The sequence below is a fragment of the Pempheris klunzingeri genome, chromosome 24 (assembly GCF_042242105.1).
Source record: "Pempheris klunzingeri isolate RE-2024b chromosome 24, fPemKlu1.hap1, whole genome shotgun sequence".
Classification (NCBI taxonomy): Eukaryota; Metazoa; Chordata; class Actinopteri; order Acropomatiformes; family Pempheridae; genus Pempheris; species Pempheris klunzingeri.
Genome location: NC_092035.1, coordinates 2,884,448 through 2,907,533, shown reverse-complemented (window position 1 = coordinate 2,907,533; position 23,086 = coordinate 2,884,448). Strand labels below are relative to the sequence as shown.

At 40.4% G+C, this 23,086-nt stretch overlaps 1 protein-coding gene across 1 annotated transcript; it reads left to right on the top strand.

The window, feature by feature from the left end:
- Positions 1–5,533: 5,533 nt before the first annotated feature.
- On the top strand, positions 5,534–22,249 carry LOC139223468 (voltage-dependent L-type calcium channel subunit beta-4-like). The gene is made up of 14 exons (XM_070855370.1): positions 5,534–5,596; positions 6,773–6,856; positions 12,880–13,050; positions 13,403–13,525; positions 13,624–13,751; positions 15,589–15,665; positions 16,132–16,151; positions 17,135–17,215; positions 18,598–18,656; positions 18,873–18,982; positions 19,146–19,297; positions 20,990–21,085; positions 21,233–21,418; positions 21,925–22,249. Exons 1-14 carry the CDS (start codon positions 5,534–5,536, stop codon positions 22,186–22,188), a joined length of 1,614 nt encoding a protein of 537 aa, XP_070711471.1. The 3' UTR covers positions 22,189–22,249.
- The last annotated feature ends 837 nt before the right edge of the window (positions 22,250–23,086 follow it).

The following is a 23,086-nucleotide window of genomic DNA, read 5'->3' as shown; positions in this document are numbered from 1 at the left end:
AACATTATTGGCTCTTAATGACATAATGTGTGAAATGTTCTACACATTTATTACCTTATGTGCAGTTTGTTCTTTCATGAATCACTACAGCATGCAAGAAACGTCTTTTTACAGGCTTGAATATTTATGGACACCAGTGTTACTGGTTGTCCTCTTAGCTCTTCACCTAGATGGGTTTGTTTTTTTTTTTAAATGCCTATATTTTCCTTGACAAAGTCTCCAGTAAAGGACGGCAGGCTAGATGTTACGGTTCTTTTGTTTGAGGCAGAAGAAGGAAATTACTTCACTTGTCACAAAGCCACAACGACACGATTGCCGAGGCAGCAGCCTTTCCCGCTCTTAGGAGGACCCATATTGTCATTTGTTCTCTAAATAAAAGCAGCACCTACACTACTGGTGTCCCCTTCCTCTTGTTTCACCCACCCTGAGGTGCCGACTGTGCTCAGGGCAGTGTGAAAGCAGGTTAGGACCCAGAGCTCCCGGCCTTCAATTAGACTTTGGACACCTGGATTTTCACTGAACTTAGAAGAGACAAATGTCCTGGTTATCGTTTTGGGAACTTAATGCATTTTTTTTTTTTGGCAAGTGAGGCCTCAATACTACTGTATGTTGTTCAATAGACAGCTTGGACATTTATTACATCTGGGCTGTCATCAGTAAAAGCTGATATCTCTGTGTAAAAATAAGTTTTCATCTTTCACTGTGAGTGCATGGAGCGAAGACGTGATCAGAGACTTGCAGATTTCGGGCTTATTTGCTTTAATTTTCAGCAGAGTCTACATCAGAAAACAACACGGAAGAACAACACCTCACAATGTACTGTACTTTTAAAAAAACATGCACATTTGTTGACTTTTCTGTCAGTGAATTATATTAATTATTTTAGGGGTGCTCACAGATTTCACTGTTTATGTTTGTACCTATCTGCTGAAACAAAATTATTTAATTTTGTAAAAAATGTGGGCTGTGTTTTCCTATTTTACGGATGTTAATGCATCAAGGTTATTGTTAAAAAAAAAGAAAATCACCAAATATAATACAGCTATACCTGTATATTTCACTGCCTCTCACCACAACATGAAAACATCAGTAATCGATTAAAACAACACATGTAACTGAGATGGATTAATGGATTAACATCTTAAACACTGGCTTTGGAAAGCAATGTGGACGATAACTGTTTTGCTCTTACATTTCTGAATATAGTGAGGAATTTGGAGATTAAAAAAAAAGCACATTATTTGGCCTTTGACACTTTTTCTGTTCCTCAAGGTGCTTCAGTTTCCTCCAAAAACATGCACACTAGGTGAAATGGACACTGTCTGTCTATGTGTGTTGTGTGTGAGGTATAAATGCTCAGAGTGGTATCAATATTTTTTTTTTCTGCTGCTTGTTTCAACAAATTATGAATTATGTAGACATCATGCTTGCAAGTGTGTTACATGCTCCCCTCGATGTACAATTTCAGAATAATTTCCCGATATTTTCCAAGAGGTATCCTGGAAAAAACTATGTAATTTGGTGCAAATTATAGGGAAAATAGGAATATTTTATTAATTTCTTCATTTTTTCTTTATTAGAAATTATATTCTCCATTCATGAGTCTATATACTTTAAGGTTATGCAAGTAATTAAGTGGAACACCAGAACCGCTATTTTCCCTATGATTACACCATCAGAATAATATAAAGGATACCATGATCCCAGAAAAAAAGAAAATCTACACATAGCGGCTTTAAATAATGTTAAAAACAAATTCAAATTGTCTCTTTTCTGTCACATTCCCAGGCAGTATTATTAATGTTTAAGTTACTCTGTGCTGTAAAATGTATATTTCATATCTTGTTTCTAAATTGTAAATACCAACAAATGTTTTCAGGTGTTTCTCACCGTTTGCAGTGTTATGTAGCATGAAACGAACAATGGGTGCTTGCATATGAGTGACTGCATGCACTGACATCCTCACACCAATATACAAGTACATGTTTGTGTAAACCGTATGAATATGTTTGTATGTATTCCGCCTGTACAGTGGAGGGTGGCATCCTGCCGCTGCGCTGTGACAGAAAAGGTTGACAGCGCTCTTATTCTGAAAATCCATTCCACGTGGAATATGGTATATCATCACAGTTTGTCAGTGGAGGCCTAAATAGATTTGTTTGCTCCCAAAAGACACTTCTGCTGAATACAATTGATGTGAATTTGACTTAACACTGCCTTTTGGACACTGTGAACTTTTGGTACTTTATATTTTTGTATAATGTGCACTGTAAAAAAAAGAAAAGAAAAGATGAATAAATGAATTTTGGTGCCAATATTTTGGTTATTCATGCTAGAAGCATAATCGTGGTTTTATAAATAGAGGATTTAAAATACTGGAGACTAAGTGATGAATTAGCTCAGCTCAACTAATATTTCTTTCTCCATTGTTAATGTTAATCCAGTAATTTTGATTTTTTTTTAGGTTTCCAACTCATAAAACAACAAAAGGACTTTTATTGTCTTGTCAGAAGTTGCTGAAGGTGGAAGGATTTTTTTTTTGTAAAGGTTTGACTGAGGCACGAGCAGGAAGACAATCCTTACAAGGTGCTTTTTTTTTTAGTAACTTCAGCGACCTCAGCATGTCTTTAATAATTGACGTTGCTTGAGAAAAGACAGGCGTGCAGGTAAGTCATCAGGACCATTTTGTCCTGTAAAACCAGTGCCAGTGTTTCTATTTTTCATATGTGCAGGTCAAGAAATCTAAACTGATAAATAATAGAAGGGATAGAAGCACCTGGTGGAGGGATGGACAGTTTGTGAATAGTTACATGTCACCAGAAAAGTTATTTATTTCTATTTATTTCTATTTTTCTGGACTGAGTCTTCTAAGCCAGTTTAGTTCTCACATCATTACTCCGAACAGACTGCACTCTACAATGTTTATTGTTCATAGTCCAGTGAGCAGCACTCCTCCGCTGTCTAAGAGTTTAATCTGCTGGTAAAACCACTGGGTTGCCAGAATAGACACCCCTCGTGTTCATGTTCATCTGAAAGTCTTTTTCTCTCCATTTAGCAACCGGAAAAACTGGAGCAAAAGTCCATAAATATTACAAATAACACAGAAGTATGAATAAAAGCAGTTTGCTTGTTTCATGCTGCACACATAGTCAGCATCTTAACATCTTGATGTATTAGTTTCCTACTGATCACTCCTGGAATGCTACCTCACTTACACACTCATGTGGAAAACATAAAGATGGTGGAACTGGAGTAAAAGTCACCATCATTATTAGGATTCGTCATCTGTAAATGTGTGAACTTCATGGCAATCCATTCAACAGTATCAGGCTGCCTGACAGAGCAGCAAAACAGCTTAATCCTCCCACTTTAAACTCCCTTAATCCGTCACATTCACTCGTTAGAAGATTTGTCTGATCAAAGCGTCTCTGAACGCACGAAGACATAAGTCCATGAAACAAAGTGGGTCCTTTTCATTTGTTTGCTGGACGATAGAACAGTGTGGCACAAACACTTGTGCTAATATTTGTGCTTCCTTTCCTTATCTGTGCCACTGGACCATGATGTTTTTAACCAACAAGAGTGCTTTAGACATGCTCCATTCCTCCACATACACAAGTTCAACAGGCCGCGGCTATTTAAAGTACAGTGATATTTCAAGGCAGTCCACATAACTTCTTCTGTTGACCAGATAAGTGCATAGACACTCGGGTAAAAGCAAATCACACATGTGGGCCACTCAGATGTCTGAATAGGTAGTGGAGATGGATGGGTGGATGGATGGATGGAGCTTGCCTGATCAACAGCAAAGTGTTCTTGGTTATTTTTGTCCACCGGAAGGAGACAAATTGCTCCTGTTAGTGTTGCAGCTTCTCTAAAGGCAGATCTTCAGAGGCAGTCGCAGTAACGTCTCTTTCCAAGAAGTTATATCTTTATCTTTTGATAACAAAGTTGTTTTCTTGTCGTAATAATTAATTTAATTCAACTTTTTTTTTTTCTCTGAGGACAACGATGACAGCCATGGTGTCTCTTGGTGTCTGTGTGGTAAGTTGGGACAAACTCCACAGTGGTTTTTGGTGATTTATCACCTCAATTAAACCTTAATACCTGGCTAATATGATCAATTCACATGATAGTTGACACATTTCTGACTTAAAAGGGATCTCACTGCTCACTTAAACAACTGACCCTTGCTCAAAGCATTGTGGGACACTGAGGTTTAGGTTTATATATAATAATCAGATATATCAACTATCCTACTAGTCATAAAAGAGAGTTTCAACCCCAAACATGATCTAATTAACATGGACATAGTTAAATGAGCAGTTCACAGATCCAATATTTATGTTAATATTAATAAGTATATTCTTCAGTGAGAGCAGTGATGTCAGGTATCTGTGGAACAACATCGCCCTCTACACCTGCAGCAGTGACAACACACCTGATATTTGGTCCTCAGACGCCTTTATTGTTGCTTTTATTTTGGTAATCCTGCCATCTGCTGGGCAGAGACAGACACAATGTGGAGAGGGGGGGGGCATGCACTTCAGTGCTAACATTAATATTACACACTAAAATAAAGGCACTTTTAATCCCTCAGCACTACTTTGGGGATTATTCATTGAATTGATTGGCTGCACAGTCCACAGCACCATCTGCATGGAGGTATCAGACATGAACTCAGTGATATCAACACACACACACACACACACACACACACACACACACACTTGTACATAATTTTTTAATCAAATACCTTCTTGGCACCTATTAATCATGCATCTGTTGCAGCGGCATGTACACAGAGACAAAAAACAGTGTGATCAATGTCATGTTGAGGTAAGACCAGTGGCCTCATACCCTGTGGTGAGAGTTCTAGATATGCATGACCTAATTGCCTACTTCTGAACTTGTAGTTTTCAAAGTGGAAACTGGCTTTAAGAAACTGACACACTATATTAATACTGATATTTTTAGGTGAACTGTTTTTAAGAGACCCAAAATTGCTGGTGTTGCGTCTGGACTTTGGCCAAAGGAGGTGGATGGAGATTTGGATACAAGTACTGGTCCTATCACCAGTAGCTCCCAACCTGGGGTAGCAAAGACTTACCTGGTAAGGTAATAGGGATGCAGCACACAAACATGTTATTTTATCAATTGTTGTACAATAAGTGTATCATTAATTACTCCATAATTCCTCATCATGCGTAAAATCCTCACCTTGTGCGCCAGTTGAGGACATGTAGCACCCCCCCCACTCCACCCCCCAGGATGCATTAAAGTACCCCGCCCCTATCCGGCTTCCTAGAATAGCTCCGTCCGTCACTCAAGCCGCAGCTGGTTCTGAGTGTGCGTGACAAACCGCCCAGTGCGCGCAGCGGGACAGCAGGGCGCACCTGGCACGAGGTACAGAGAAAGGAGCGCTCATGTTCTGCTGTGTGGCGTGAAGCTGGAGCACGCAGCCCGGAACCCGCCACCCCTCCGCTGGGCTGGACCGGAGCAGCCAGCCCTCTGGACTGATGTCCTGGCCGAAATGTCCCGACACATCTACATTCGGAACAAGATTGGCGAGGGCATCCAGGCGCCCATATTCCAGGTGGGTCACTCCGAGCTACAGCTTTTTCCACCTCCACGCCTGAAAATGACAGTCTGGTTGTTATGACAGCTGCTACTGATAACTTTGCACTGATTATTTCACATTAAACATCGTGAATTTTATCCCCCACTTTTCAACTGGTGTAAAATTTTAACTAACACTGTTAATGTGACATGTGAACAAGTCCATGATTAAAAGTCTCCTTCGTTCTGTTTCAGTGCTTTGATTTGCCTTATAGATGATTATGTGAACTTGGTTCTTTGCACAGTTTTACACATGGTAGAGATAGTGGGCTGTTTTTAAAGTGTTTTATTGTCTCTAGTGGGAGCAAAGAGGAGGCATCAGACTGATCTCTTGACCTTTCTGACATGCAGAGAGCATCTTTATGTGAAATAAACTGTTCCTATGTTGTACCTCAGCACTTTAATGTTGTTTTAAGTCCACATATATCCCTGAGCGAGATATTACACCTCTGCTTTGACCTGAAAAAAATATTAACCCTTGGAAGATTTCATGATCTTTCACTTTTACTTTACCAGCCCCTTGATAGCGGTGTTGTGTTATGCTGCAGGGTAGATCTCAGTTTATACCAAATATGTCACAATAATTAAACCTCCTCTTCTCCTTTTCTGGTGTGGAACCAGTAAGAAGTGCCTGATAAAGTATATATATGTATTTACCATGCTAGATTTTCAGCTTAATTGATCATTGGAGGTTAGAGGCTGATATTAACAGCAGGGTATTCATAGACAGAGCTAACTTTATCCTTCATGTCTTTTTGGCTTTTGGCTGCTGGCTTGAATTGAGAGACAGAGAGGGAGAGAGAAGAGCGGTGACCCAGATTAATGGCCCTGTTTTATAGATTCAGAGACTTTTTAACGGTGACATTGTCATTAACTCTGGAGACTTGAACAGAAATGGGGCAAATCACTGACAGATAATTAATTTAGCTCCCTGGAGATTAGCTCTGCTGGTATATTTGGACTTTTTGGAAGAGAAAAAAAGAAAGTCAGGAGGAAAAGTAAGTAGGCGAGGCAACATATAATGCAAAAACAGACAGTGTGACCCACATTTGATCATGTTACTTCTAAATAACAGCAAACTGGCAGATGTAACAGACGCCCATGAGGAGAACTTCAGAGACATACTGTTGAGGTCTTGTGTTTTTCTGCATAGGTGAATCGAGGGACTTACTCCAGGAGGAGCCGACTCAAGAGGTCTGATGGCAGCACCACCTCCACCAGTTTCATCCTCAGACAGGTACTGAAACACAAAGACAGGCCTGGGATGTAAAATAGAAATAAATCACTGAGTGTCATGGAGATTTCTGAGTTTTTAAGGAGAGACGGACAGTTTTTCTTACATTCACAGCTTCACTCAGGATTATTACACTAATTTCATACTGTGTATTGCATCTTGTATCAGATAGTTGTGTACTGAAGTGGTTACAAGGCTCTTAAATCCTTATGAAAAACATTATTAATGACTTTTATTTAACATCTGACAGTGTTTAAACTGTCCTGCTTAAAAACAATAGTGATAATCGTGGCAGTGTAATGATCCAGCCAAGCTAATAGTAGCAATAAGGTACTATAGAGTAAATTAAATTCACTCGCTTGTAGTTAACCTTCTGTGCACATGATTTATGATTAAAGGCACCCTGTGGAGTTTGTGACCACGTGTGCAGCCATGTTTAGATGAGCATGCTTTATCACATCTTCTACTGGGACCCAGCCACTGTTATAGATCGCTGTCCACTTAGAGGGCAGTCATTTGGTGCCAGAGGAGACAAAGAAGGCTGCAGGCCACGGGGGAAAAACACACTGGATACTCTGTGATGCAAAACAGGCCCAGAAATGCTAAACATGTCCCATTCGAAGTTAAATCACATGCACATTTCTTGGTTTTATTTTGAAAAACACGCCATTTTAGAGAATCCTTAAACGCTCATTTCACTGGAAACCTGTGACTTGCGTGTCAGAGGTTTAGCTGCGGCCTTTTCATAATGAATTTAGGAAGATTGTGTCAATCCTCTTTCTCTTCAAGTGTGCAACACTCAGTGATGCATGTAACTGTGTGATACAGGTTCATGTGTAAGTGAGTTCTTTAACATGTGGAGTCGATGTGAAGTGTTCCAGGCCCACTGGATCCTGGAACCTACAGCAGCTGTGTTACTGCCTGCTGTTTAAGAGTTTTAATGCAGAGGTTTCATTAAGTTTGCACAGGTTTCACTATGTGTTGGTCCACAGGATGCTTGATGATGCTGTTTTACTAGTGTGCTGCTGCCAATTTAAGGGGTTTTGAAGTCTCCATAAACCAGATATTAAGGGATATTAGTGGGTACAGCGGATTCATCATAAGACTCTATATGAGTGCTCACTGCTGACTGTTTTTCTCTGTTATTTTTCATCATCCCCGATACTGACATAAGTATTAATCACCACTGACAAATCGCTCCTCCCCGCGCGCATTTTAGGACCAATCAACGAACGCAAGATCTTATGTGGGAACAAATTCGGATAAGATTTAACTGTTAAAGAAGTTTGAAGCTGATGAAAAATAGAATGTATGTTAGTTTTGGGGCATTTGGTCCAATGTGAATCCCGTTGTACCCCTTGTTTTTAGTGTGTGAACGATTAGCTTCCCTCTGATGGCAGCCTGTCAATCAGTGTACGAACGGTGTGTAAATGGATGAATGTAAATGTGGTGTTAAAACGTTTTGAGTGGTCAAAAAAACTAGAAATTTATTTTAAGGCAACTAAATAAAAATGAATAATATTGGTGTTTATACAACCTTATTTTGGGGAATTTAAACATTTATGTAACATTTCCTTCAGTTCACCAATAGAATATTTATAAGAAAATATATATATATACGTATATATGTGTGTGTGTGTGTGTGTGTGTGTATATGTGTGTATATGTGTGTATATATGTATATATATATATATATATATATATATATATATATATATATATATATATATATATATATATATATAGAATTTTAGTCCCGTTTGTGTGGATGTGGCTTTGAAAGAACATTTAGTCTTGTATGTTGGGAGGTATAATTCACAGGTAATATAACAGAACAGTTAACTGAATAAATAAAATAGGAAAAAAATCACATAATAAAACATTGAGGTGGGATTTTCAAGTGGAAATAAGTAAGAATTTTTAAATACATGGATCCAATCTATATATACATGAAATCTCCCAGTTTTATCAGAACCACATTGAATTTATTTTCTGCCTCCTGCAGAGAATAACATAGTAGTGTGAGGATGAGAGGTAACAAGGAAATGGAGGATGCTGCTCCCCTCTTTTACTCCTCCATCCCCCTCCCCCGATCACCACTACCTCCCTGCACTAGGAGGAAAAAAAAAAAAAAGAATCAAGGAGAGTGCTCATCCAAGCTGAGTGGACAGCCAGCCAGCCAATCAGCTCCTTGCACATTGGCTCTGTCATCAGGCTTGGATATTGAGGAAGGATCCACTGCTCTGCTACTGCTGCTGCTGCTGCCTCTGCTGCTCATTGTGTATATGTATATCTGTGAGCGTGTGGAAGCCTGATGAAATGAAATGCCAGGATTCGGCTACCTCCAGGGAGAGCCTCTCCATCCTATAATGTGAGCCAGCTAGCAGCACTGTGGAATCAGGGAGAAGCTGCATCCATCAAGTGACGGGCCTCCGGAGGACCAGGCGTGATCCAACGGGAGGGAGATTTTTTTTTTTTTTTTTTTTAATTATTCTTCTCTGCTGTGGAGAGAAGGGATTGTCGTCATCCTGCCATCCATCCTTTTTTTTCCCTCAGTGGTGCCCCCTCCTTCCTCCTCCGCCTCCACTCTCATTTTTTCCCCCTCATTCTTCTAGAGGCGCTCGTTGGAATATCAAACCTCCATGTATGACAATTTGTACCTGCATGGATTTGAAGACTCGGAGGCGGTGAGTGTCAGGATGTGTGTGTGAATCTGCTTCTGTATGTGTTTATTGATGGAAGTAGCTCATCTGTGCACACACACACACACACACACACACACACATATATAAGGGGGGGGCCTTTGATGGGTTAGCCAGCTGTACAGTGTAGCGTGATCGTGGGCTATGCTTGGCTGGAAGGGGGTTGGGTGGGTGGGTGTTGGTGTGTTTGTGAAGGAGGGGTGCACATTAGGCAGATGGCCTCTGACGAGTGACATTCACACAATTCTGTATATATTTCTCTATGTATGCGCATGTGAGGTGTGTGAGCTGTGTGTGTGTGTGTGTGTGTATATGTGGCTGATATCTGCCTGTAAGAATGGACGCCAGGAAAGCACCCGAGCCAGGAGGAGCCATTTAGTGTTCATCACACTCTGTACCTCTTAGAGATGGACCGAGCTGTGGAAGATGGAAAGATGTTAATTACCTATTTCTCCCCTGAGGCCTTACGTGGCCACACTCAAATGATAAATTCTCACGTGTCACATTTCTGCCTTTATCGCTTGATAAAAATGTTTGCGGCGTATTTTTTCATCTGACCCCGCGACTGCGTGTTATATAGGCTCGGAGAAACATGCATCGTGATGTCATTAAGTGGATTCTGATGTTGATGAGTCACATGCTGAAGCTACTCCATTGGATAATAGCTCAGATGCTACAGTGCAACCTCAAAGCTGCTACACGGATAAATGGCATTATGGTCAGAGTGACCTGTTAGCGTTATAGAAAAGAAGCCAAAATGGTCTTGAGAAAAAAAGAATACATGAGCTGTTGTAGAGTAACTGGAGTCTCCACTTTTTATGCTGGCATGTGTGCAGTCTGTTCTTCGTCTGTACAAGTAGTAGCAATTTTAGTATTGCATTTCCATAAAGTTGCAGGACCTGAGGGAGACTAGATTAAAGAAAGAATAGTCACAAATGAAGCAGGAGGAACTGAGATGTCCTCACTTTGGGTTGAACTCTGGATCCTACATTTCCCAGAAGCCCACATCTCTCAAACTCCACATCCCCGTCTTGTAACACAAGCTTTTCGTTAAAAAATGTCTCCAGCTTATGTAACCCTTGAAGACATCGCTGTGACATCATTGGGGGGTTATCTTCCTGCTCTTAAGAAGACTTAATACAGCAGTTTTTACACACCGTAACATGATGAATACACTTATTGTGATGCATCTGTTACTCTGGATTCCGTTCACTCTTGGAAATTAAACAAAGACCCCCGTGAGCTTAATATTTCCTAAAACTAAGAAGCCATTTAACCTGCCGCTTTGTGATTGGATGCGTACAGTCCAGACGAGGAGTGTGCTGAAGTCAGGCCTAGCTTGTAAAAAGCAAAAACTGCTTAGCTGTGATGACGAGCTTGATTGATCTTCTTGAGACTAATGGTCTTCCTTAATTGAATCATCATTAGTGGCTGATTGTTTAGATTAACACGGCAGCAGAAAGCACTTGGTCCAGTCGTCCCAGCAAAAAAAAAAAAAAGAAAAAGTTGCATTACTGGAATTCTCACTGTGGCAGAACGAATGACTGCAAGTCAAGGCAGTAAAGTGATGTTAATCCCTGACCGTGCACAAGTATAGGGACGGGAAGGAAACAGAAAAAAACAGGAGCATCACTTACTTTACAGTATTCGTCCTGTTTCAGAATACCTGATGGATCCTTCTGCTGTTTCTGTTCCTGTAATGCTGCTTATTATAAATGCCATTTATTTGTTTGTGCTCTTTTTCTTCGTCGGTGCAGACTACAGTTTTTCCATCACTTCATTTAGTTTTGAAAAGCTTTCAGAGTGACCACTGGTTTTTCTCACTGGTCTTGAAAGTTCAGTTGCTATTTTGTATCAGTGGCAGAGGACACATTTGCAGACGTTGGTTCGTAATATGGATGAAGAAAAGACAAATGATTGTCAACCTTCTGCTTCTGTGCAGCAGCAACGTCAAAAATCCAGCTTCCTGTCATCTTAAGCTTCTATTTTTTATGATCACTGTGTTTGCGTTTGTCGTGGCATACTTGTGCTTTTGGTGAAATGCTGCAGCTTTTCCAAAAATAAAGCCAGAATTCAAATATTATATTCTATGGAGTCAGCCGGGTTTCAAATGAAAGCGAGTAATAAAAGGAGAAAAACTTTATGTGTGATTTTTCACCATAAAAGCCTCCAGGAAGGTGAGGAGATCATGACCAATCAAGAAGTGTTTTAATGTGAAAGGGATGGAGGAAGTGTTGAGCTTGCATTAACTATTTTACTTATATCATCATTTTGAATTTAGCATCTCATGATGACATAATGGCATGAGTAGTTTTATTTTTTTATCATCTATTTTTTTCTTTTCTTGGCAGAATTGGTCTTCCATAATATCGTAACGAACAAAGACATTGTAGTCTGTGTGATTATGTGGAGATGCGGTGGATAGGCTACACTGTGTGAGTCAGTGTCAGCTTTTATAACCATATTGAATGATTGCATGAGTCAAATCAAAGAAAAATTAAAAACTCCTGGTTCAAATCCATCTCGCCCCTGTCTGGGAGCGCCCATCAAACTCGTTGCTATCCAGTCTTGTCTGGAAGCGTGAGATCGGCTTGTGTGTGGTCATACAAACTGCTGACAACACAGGAATGGGGAAAAATCCACTTTGTCTGAGATGCTCCTGGCAGGCTGCTTGTTTCTCATCATCCATTTCACCTGTTCTGCGCTCAGAGTGCCAAGCCACCACTCTGGATTTGGCACTCCAAATGCAAATTGATGCAAACTCCAAAACTTAGGACAGTTAATGGGCCCATAAAGAAGATTTTTGGACTTGATTGTGCTTTGCAGCTTCTCTGGGATGCTGCCTTCTTTTATGACACGATCCTTGGAGAAATTGTAGGTCATTAAGGTATCTGTCCATACTTTGTTTGCCTTTAAGTCCTTGATGTCTCACAGCGTGGAGAAGTTTTGTGTTTGTTCTCATGATTCTTGGCTGTGCTCTTAAATTTCGACAGTGAATCGGCCCTTTTAAGGAGCAGGGTGCCACTGTTCATGTGTATTAGCCATCCCTTGATCACACATTGACAATGAGGCCGTTTCCTGTTGCTCTAAATGCAGCTTCGCCTTTTCTACTGGCTGGGTAAGGTGCATTTTCACAGCAACTCTGGCTGACAGGAATGTCTAGACTATTTTTAACTGCCTTTAGCATGGCTGTAGTCCTGAGATGTTTTCCCAGACTTTGGTGGTGACCAAATATCTCTATTACCCCCCCACAAGATCCCAAAATAATCAAGCCTGTATTGCCGAAACAGTTTCAGTAACCTGCTGTGTGATTTCTGTTTGCAGGGCTCAGCTGATTCATATACTAGCAGACCATCAGACTCAGATGTCTCTCTGGAGGAGGAGCGGGAGGTGCAGGCCCAGGTCCAGAGCCAGAGCCCAAGCCAGAGCCAAGGACCGGGACAGAGCCGCCAGGAGAGGGAGCAGCAGGCCGCCATTCAACTGGAGAGAGCCAAGGTAGCCGCCCGTTGACACTACTTGGCCAAATTCATCTGCGGCTATATTTCTATACACATGCCTGTGTTTCTCTGTCTATGAAGGCAAACAGACACATAATAATTATGGAGTAGGTGTTTAAAAAGTTGGTTAAAAAGTCACAAACTGCAGCTTCATTTTGGAACAAAGGTAACAAATACAATCTGGAGTCTACATAATTTTACCTCTCTTGATATTGTACGTATATTAAGTATTAGTTCTCAAATGAGGGCCACCAGGAAACAAAATGTTAGCGGCAGTAACATTGTAATCACAGAATAGGTGCACACGTGTAGTCTTTATTACTCACTGAGTTTGTTTTTCCATCCTCCAGACTAAACCTGTGGCATTTGCTGTAAGGACCAACGTCAGCTATTGTGGTGCTCTGGATGAGGATGTTCCAGTACCAGCTACAGCCATCTCCTTTGATGCCAAGGATTTCCTCCATATAAAAGAGGTACATGTGTGCCTTTTAATGAAACACGTCACCCACTGTACAAGCTCCTCTGTGAAACATGAAGTTAAAGATTTGTCCTTTTTTTTTATCACCAACAGAAGTTCAACAATGACTGGTGGATCGGTCGGTTAGTGAAAGAGGGTTGTGAGATCGGCTTCATCCCCAGCCCTCTGAAGCTGGAGAACATCCGGCTCCAACAGGAGCAAAAGAGAGGACGAGTCCAAGGGTAAGTAAAGAAAAATAAGTCTTATAAGCTAAACATTTATAGGCTCACAGAACAGTTAATGGAAACAAAAAAGCAGTATTATAGATAATAGGAAGTAATTGCTGTATTTCTGAATTATTTTTTTTAACTCGCTCAAGGGAAAGAAATAGATTTATCACCCTGTTTTGACTGTCTGATACAGTATAGTAGTCATTTTTAGTCAAAATTTCACTCATTGGATGATTTTGTAAAGGGATGGATGTATAAAATCAACCGTTGTGTCCAAGATGGGCACAACGAGGCCACGTCTTCTGTAAATTTGGGGTTTTCTCGACTAGAAGTGGAGATTACTTTCTAAACTTTAAAAACAAAAAAGTATACTTGGAGGGGTTTGATCTTTGATTTTGACAGTTTTGAGCAAAATAAATAAATAAAACCTGAATAATATCAGGAATGATGATCATATTTCTGGCTGTGTGCAGACACCATCTCCTATCCTCTGAAGATGTTATTTAATCAGATACAGTATTATACATCCTGTCCAGTAAGTTATTGGTAAAGGGCTAACATGTTCTTACACTCTGTAAATGTCTGTAAATGATTTATTTAGTTTATTTTGAGTTCTACGTTGACCCAGGTCTGCTCATCACTATTTACTCCTTCACTTCTACTCATGCCCCCTGTACCAGTTTCAATAGCTGCAATTAGCGGTCCTATCAGCCTCCTAGTTCGCTGTGTGTGTAATGTGTGGTGAAGGTTCTGTCATCCAGAGTTGAGGGCCACCTCACATGAACTTCCTCAAGCCTTCTTGTTGAGTTTAATACTAATCTCACTAGACTGGAGTGTTTCTGCGCTTCACTTACTAGTTAAGCTCCGGTGGCTTTTTGTCACCAGGCCCTCACAGACAAGGAGAGACGTTTGAACCCCATTAACCGGGACTACATTTTCACTGTAACTGAAAAACAGTAACGCTATGTGAGACCTGCTGCCTTCCAGAGATGTCAAAGTCTGAAATTTGAAAAAAATAATAATGGAAAAGTGAGTAAATGCAAAAGGAGATCGTGGACACAGACAAGACTACTTTTTATTCTCATTTTGAAATCAGATTTATTGTTTTTTCTTACTGTAACTGTCTAGACTCTTTTTTTTTAACTGATTTATTATGTAAAGCATCTTTAAGTATCTTGAAAAGTACTCTATAGATAAAAATGTATTAGTATTACTACTATTATTATGACTCGGATTCGCTTTGTGTGTGAAATTATTCTGTGTTACCATTCATGAGAGGAGAAAAACTCAACAAATACAGCCAATATGGATGGAAAAAGGCATTTTATGCTCATAGTCAAGCCCCAATGATAATCAGAATCATAATAGTAATAATTACTATTAGTATTTCTAATGTCTGGAACTTATCAGCTATTTCAATTTCAGACTTACAACTTCTGTATGGAACTCAGCCTTTACATTAGGCCTTTTTAACTGCATGCTGTGTGAAGCCACACCAGCTCTCAGGCATAAATACATCACACAGCGTGCCGCTTTTTTAAAACTGGAAACCTAAAGACTAACATGGGTAATATGACTTCATAATTACAAGCAGAGGGCCTTCATATGTCGTCAGTGTTGATGTGAATACAACTGAAAAATGGATTTGCTGCCTGTGTTGACACCTTTACAGTTTTTTTTCCTTTTGTAATCTATTAAAACCACATCCCCCATGTTTTGTACTTTTCCTCTGCACCTTAAGCCTTGACAACTCTATTTTTATTTATTTATTTTTTACTTTTTCTGTCATTTTCCACATTAATACCGTGGTTTGTCTCTGTCTTTCTTTATCCCTTCTTGTCTTTTCCAGTAAGTCTGGAGGCAACTCTTCTTCCAGTGTAGAGGATGAGGTATCTGCCTCTATCCGACCCCTCATATCCTCAGCAGGTGAGAACATCAGACAGGGGGAGAGGGCTTTTAATAGCCAGCTGCCAGCTTAGAGCCAACCACTACCAACATTACAGAGAATAAGACTCCAAAGCCTTCCCATGTCTCTGCATAGAGCATAAGTTCACTGCGTAGAGTTGTTGGTACATTTTCCCATGATCCTCCTCTTCCTCCAGTTGAGGACTGCAGGCGCTCTGAGACTGGGGCTTACTACAGTGTGAACCCAACGACAAGACTATGAACCCCCCCCCTGAACTGCACTCATGTGACTTTGTGAATATAACCATAGGACAAATAAAAAAATAGAAATACTTTTTACATGTGTATCATGCCAGTTATCCTTGATAGGTTTCATTTGCTAAGAATTATGATGAAAACTTCAGTGTGTTTCTGAGATATTATGGTGATGCCTCCCCCAGCAGCAGCTACTGACGACACTGTCACTGTCTTCTCTCCCCTCCTACAGGAAAGCAGAAACAGAAAGTGGTAAGTTGGTGAGGGTAAAACCCACTCATTTACCATCCACTAGACTCTTGTTGCTGCCATCATGAAATAACAGGAACTAGTAGCACTAACAGAAAAGTTACAACCTCATATCACATCCTAGAGCACATAATACTTCAGCCCAAGTGAAGTATACAGTGCCAAACCATCACCATTTCTGTGATGCCAAAGTAGAGTTATAACTGCAGCTTCTTTTACACGGGATACTTTTGATTTTTAGCGTTTTTGGAGAAAGCATTTGGTATTTTACAATTTTATTTTATGTGATTTGTGAGAAGGCTGCCGTCGCTCTCGTGTCTATACGGTAAATATGAAGCCATCACCAACAGCGTGTTAGCTTAGCACAAAAGCTGAAAACAGGGGAAAATAATAATGATAAATGATAATATAACTGCGTAATATGTAGTATTACCACTTTGGCATGATACGGTGTTGTGGTGCTACTTCTTATTGTTATACTTGGTCTGGTATTGTGTTAACTGGTTAGACTGTAGTTTTGTGGCTATTTTACAACTGCCTAAGTGTAGCCATCATATTCATCCATCCATGTAGCAAATGATATAAAAGATATATATATTAGTTGGTCAAAATGTAATAACATTACATAATAAAGTCACTTGCCAAAATATGCCTTGATTCCTTAAGAATGTATAGGAGTCAAAATATATGATTTATTTCAGTCTCAGTCAAAATGTTCTGATATTTTGCAGTAATATCCAGTAAACATATTGTCTCTATATAGTCTCCATTTTTGTTTTTATTACATTTTGACAAGTTACATTATCATTTGCTACATGCCTCAACATGGCACATGTGATTGTAATCCAAGGTCAGCTGACAGCCCATTACAGCTGTCTGCTCTGAATATTTTATGTTTTAAAAGTCTTTTCTCTGGAGTTATTTTGGTCCATTGTCTTGGTTGTGATGAGTCTTCTGCTGCTGATGAGATATGTTTGTGTTAACAGACGGAGCACATCCCCCCGTATGACGTGGTTCCCTCCATGAGGCCTGTGGTCCTGGTGGGACCCTCGCTCAAAGGTTATGAGGTGAGCTGCCACTCCTTATGGTTGAAGAGAAAATCAGAAATATCCCTTTACTTTTGCTGCTGCTTTAGTGTCACTGAATGACGCCCAAAAACAGAGATTACGCACAAGGTTTACCAGCAAAAAGGACAAGATTTACAGAGAGGAGATGAGTCCTGTTCGTCTCTTCCTGAGTCCCCCAAATTAGCTCGCTTTTGGCACAGTTAATTGTGAGTGTGTCATCGCCTACGTAACATCCAGATTGCAGCCAGACTAACGAGGAGACTGAGAGGTCAGATGAAAATATGTTGTGTAATTGGCAGATTTGGGGTTTTCTGCGAAGAGCTTCCTCATTTAACTCGTTCCTTTCATTCCTGTTAATGAATATACTGTGAATATACAGACAGGTAGGACTTAGAATGTCTAAACTTGAGAGATGATTAGATTGAGCAACACATCTCTAGAAATACATAATGTCACACCTTTTGTTTTTGTTCTCTCAGGTTTAACAACAGCTTTAATTGCTATTTGGAGGCAATAGAACAAGCTGTACACACCACATCATCTCTGTTTTGGTCTCCACCACGTCCTGAGGGATATATAGCTTTTTAGCTAAAAATGTTTGCTAGCTGCTGATTCGTCAGTGTTTTTTAATGCTCTTTTGCTGATAGTAGCTGCCTGTCTGCTTGAAACGATGCAGATGCATGTGAGACTGAGCAAAAACACAAACAAAAAAAAACTGACAGATTCTAAAATGCTCCACAGAGGTCAAGTGTAAGTAATTTGACATCTTTGAAATTATACACAGACGATCCATTGATTTATCTTTAATTTTCTTATCCTACATCCTAGTTTTAGAGAGTTGAAAATGCTGCTACTATTATGGACAAATTTGAGCTTTTAATTTGTAGTAATGTCTATTGATTTAATGTGTTAAATCGCATAATGCAAAAATATTTTAAGTACATGTACAACAGTGAAGTTAAAGAAAAAAACAGAGTCATTGTGGTTCATTTATTCCATCGTTTGGGATGATGACGTCACATCCATCCTGTTTACTTAAATGAGCCATAGTATGTCAGTGTTGTGTTTTAGCAGCAGAATACATGCCATCTGGCTCATCCTCCTTATCTGGCTTGCCGGTTGGGGGCTTACTCATATTTAGGGTCATCACAGGGCTGAAATCTATCTCAGCATGCATTGGACAGAAAGAAGGGACAGCGCTGTGTCCAACACATAGACAAACGCATTTATTTTACCATTCCCACCTACTGCAATTACAAGAATCTCACAATTTAATTCAACTGTCAGGGGACTTATGAAGGATGGAAACACACAGAAAAATCCATGATTGAGATTCAGCTGGATACAAATGCCACAATGCTCTCTTCTCTTTGTCTATGCAGGTAACAGACATGATGCAGAAAGCTCTGTTTGACTTCCTCAAGCACAGATTTGATGGCAGGTAAGACAAACGTGAGAGCTCACTGTGCCCTGTAATGACCGTGTGTTTGCTAATTTGGCTAGTTTCAATTAAAGTTCACCGCTTCTTGGGCAGCAAAAAAAGTTTTATGATTTGTTTTGTTCAGATTTGTTCACATTTTCTTTGCACATCACTGAGGATCTGATCCAAGCGCATCCTTTTTTTAAGTAAATGTTCATCGTCTCACACCTTTAACAGGATATCTATCACACGAGTCACAGCTGATATATCATTAGCCAAGAGGTCTGTCCTCAACAACCCCAGTAAGAGAGCCATCATTGAAAGATCCAACACTCGCTCCAGTTTAGGTAAGAAAACTGCATGTTTCATAGTGCTCAAGTAGCTTTCCAGAAGTTCTTTCAATTTCACTGTTTATTATTTCCATATTGAGTACCTAGTCAGCGGGTGCACTGATGGTTTAAACAGACCAAATGTCTAAATTTGTATGTTGAATGTATCTTGTCTCATCAGCTGAGGTGCAAAGTGAGATTGAGAGGATCTTTGAGTTGGCCCGCTCCTTGCAGCTGGTGGTGCTGGATGCTGACACCATCAACCACCCAGCCCAGCTCCTCAAGACCTCCCTGGCACCCATCATTGTTCATGTTAAAGTCTCCTCGCCAAAGGTACTGAACGCTGGGAGGACCTGGAATCATCTCAAAGCAATAGGATGAGTTTAACTCTCTGTGACAAGCAAGTTTAAAACTGATTTTTTATTTTGTATTTAGTGGCTTACAGGACAAATCCAAACTTATCTTAAGGAAATTAAGCCTGTGATATAATCTCCACAGCAACTGTCCTACAGAGTCAATCAGTTGGAGACAAACACGAAGACATGTTAAAGGTAACGTTAGGTTGATATTTACCTTTCACTGGTGCAGCAGCTCAGCACAAGCCCAATGCTCCCTACAAAACCAGCATGAAATATTGTACTTTAAAGCCACTGTCCAACATGCAAGGCTTTTTAAACGAGTGTGTGGAGTCAGAAGAGGCTGCAAATCCTCACCGAGTAGTCTGCACCGTCGCACCTTTGCATGGGAGAGTCCGTCTGCTGCACTTCCTCTGGGACTACGGCGAGTTGACGCGGGTTGTTTTGGGTGACGCGCCAACACAAAGAGCACCCTCTAAATTCTACCACAGTAAAAATGTGTCCTCAAAGTTTGATTGATTGCGCTTGTTTAGAGGTAGTCACGTCCTGGTCAGGTGACTTTGACACTTGCACCACACCCTCCCAGCATGCAACAATGCTCGCTTTGCTACAGCTGACCAGGAAACCTGACCAGTCTACAAGCAAATCAGGAAGCAGCAAAATCACCTGTTAAATTGGTGACAGGATTTTAAAATATCTGTATTTTATTCATTCAACTGTTTCTAATTCTACATCTACATCGAAGTTTCTTCAGATTCAAAGACTTAACTGACTGAATGTCATGGTCAAAGTTCAGGTTCATGGATGTTGAGGCCATTGTGACCTCACAGCCATTTTATTTTCATCATCTTATATGTTATTATTTCATATCTTATTATCTTATATTGCATTATCTCAGGAACACAAATGCCCACGTAGACTCTGGGAACTAATTAGATTTTGGTGGTTAGAGGTCAAAGTAACTGTGTGACCTCACAGAACACATTTTTGTCAAAAAATTTGTCAAAATTTCACACAAACTATCTTATCTTATCTTATCTTATCTTATATTTGTGACCATGTTTCACATTAAGCTGGATACTGAATTTGTGACATGTCAAAAAGGTGTTTGATAGCGGCACCAATACCTTGATTTGATACCAGTACCTGAACAATAGTTTTTTCGTTATAAATTTCATAAAAAGATGACTGAATGAGTAAATCTGTTGGCTTTATTTCAGACCCACAGTCCCTAAAATCTAAAGATGATTACAGAATAGATAATAAGAAAATAAATATTCAAAACAACCTTAAAATCATCATCATACGTATGAATCTAAAGGTGGAAAAATTACCTCCTACACCACAGGTACCACATCTCTGACAAACACACCACTTTCCTTTGGTTTTTGGTCACATAACGTGGTCATATTTATTTACATATATATATTTCTGCCTGAATTTATGCTGCCAAACCTTTAACTATCACTATCAAATCACTGCACACACAATGTCATCCTCAGTTGTTGAACAGCATCTTCCAGTTTTCAATATGAACTAGAATCCTTTTATTTTTGGACTCATCACATGACAACGAGGGTACCGGGTGACCTGAAATGTGTGCACCCAAAGCTGCGATATTGTTTCAGTGTAACTGGAGCATCATGTACTTTCCCACCCTGTCGCCCAGGTTCTGCAGAGGCTAGTCAAATCCAGAGGGAAGTCCCAGAGCAAACACCTGAATGTGCAGCTTGTGGCAGCTGACAAATTGGCCCAGTGTCCTCCAGTAAGTGGCCATCCTTTTATACTGGCTAATGGATTATTATTACGTACCATACAATAAAAACATTCTTCATGTGTATTAATACAAGAAGACCTCATTAAGATCTTTTTCATCGTACTTCATACCTACTCGACCATCTGCTGCTAACAGGAAATGTTTGACATCATCCTGGATGAGAACCAGCTGGAGGACGCCTGCGAGCATCTCGCTGAATACCTTGAGGCCTACTGGAAAGCAACCCATACCTCGATGGCGACGCCCCTAAACCCTCTGCTGGGACGCAACCTGGGCCCCACCACCCTCACCCCCTACCCCACCAGCATCTCTGGACTGCAGGTACACCACCACTACCCCCTTATGGATCCCTTATAGGGAGATTTTAGATTTTTTTCATTTAATTCAAACCCTTTAGGAATATATTTTATTCAAAAATGCATAGGAGAGTCAATAAGTCAGGTTTTATCCTTAAAGGAATGGGTTCTACATCTGGGGAAACATGCTCTTTCATCCGATCTATATATTAACTGTCTTCACATTTAACAGACAGACATGAGTGGCGACAGTCTGTTCTAACTCTCAGCAATAGAGCGAAGCGTATCTTCCAAAATATCAAGATATTCCCATTAAACAATATGTTTCTCACACTTGAAATGCCCATTTTTGGATTTTATACTAATTGCCTGTATCCTTCCTTCAACCTACTTTTTAATTTTATGGGATTTTTTATGAATTTACCTTTTTAAGGACACATTTGCCTTCTGCCACAGATAATTTCATACTGTTGCATTAAGTATAATTTCATCCCACCCTTAAATGTGTCCTTGGTATGTTCTTGTGATCAGCAGAGCCAAAGAATGCGACAGAGCAACCACACGGGAGACCATTCAACGCCAAACGAACGACGCAACCTGATGACATCCGATGAGAATTACCACAACGAGCGGATGCACAAGGGACGCAACCGTATGTCTTCTGGCTCGCAGCATAGCCGAGAGCAGCAGGACCCCTACCAGGACTACCAGGACCCCTATCAGGATGCATACAAGCCACACCGTAATCGCAGTTCACCGGGCAGCTACAGCCATGACTCCCGGCACCGGCTCTGAGTACACTTCTGTCATCACCGGGGCACAAATGGCCCAGACTCCACCCAAAATAAGCGCTGCAACAGAGACAAGACGGTCCCAAATTGTACCTTTGTTGTTTTGGTTTTTGTTAATTCGTTTTGTCTACCTGGCTAATTTTCTCTTTCAAAGCCCAATAAAATCCTCTTCAGGTGTTTGTTTTTAATCAAACTGCCAGGGCAACCCCCGTCAATCAACAGTGTGAGTAGTTAAGAGGTTCAAGATGCCAACATCAACTAATGCTGTAAAATGAATTCCATTTATTTATGTTCCTGGGACCTTTTGGGATTGTACTACACAGCGCGGCGCAGACTGTGCTTGTTGCCTGTGCCAGCAAGCTAAGTGTGGATAGTGGTCAGATGGCGATGGTGTATGGGCTTCTAAGTGCCTGGGACATTGCACCAGGTCAGAGGAAGTCCTGTGCACACAGACTGCTGAAGGCTGCTGACCCCTACCCAGGGCCATGTACAAATCCTCTCACCATTTAGCTTATTGCATGCTGATAGATGATCAACCTCCGCATCCACTTCATTTATATTTTGTACCTAGCATTCTGGATTCTCCCATGAGGAGGTGTAGACCGGAGGTCCAGTTTTCTAAATCACCTGATTGTGTGACTAGGCCGTAGGTGGTGGGTTTGTATGGGGGTGTGCAGAAGATATCTGGCTGCTAGTTTGCAAACCGGTGCTTCACATTCCCAAACTATTTTGCTATATGAAAGTCACTTTGAGCAAGGCCAGCTTTTCTGTAGCATAGCTTTAGGATTTCATTTGGGTGAAGACCCTTCACTGTCATAAGCGGAGCAGATTCTGATGGTGCTGGGATCAGATCTCAGTTACACTGTAGGAGAAGGCAATACTGCTTCTGTTGTAAACAGCTA

Excerpts from the sequence above, each read along its gene's own strand:
- LOC139223468 (XM_070855370.1), top strand. The coding sequence starts at position 5,534 with ATGTCCCGACACATCTACATTCGGAACAAGATTGGCGAGGGCATCCAG. Across the intron at positions 13,051-13,402 it reads TTCAACTGGAGAGAGCCAAG|ACTAAACCTGTGGCATTTGC; the intron begins GTAGCCGCCCGT and ends TCCATCCTCCAG. Across the intron at positions 21,419-21,924 it reads CCAGCATCTCTGGACTGCAG|CAGAGCCAAAGAATGCGACA; the intron begins GTACACCACCAC and ends TCTTGTGATCAG.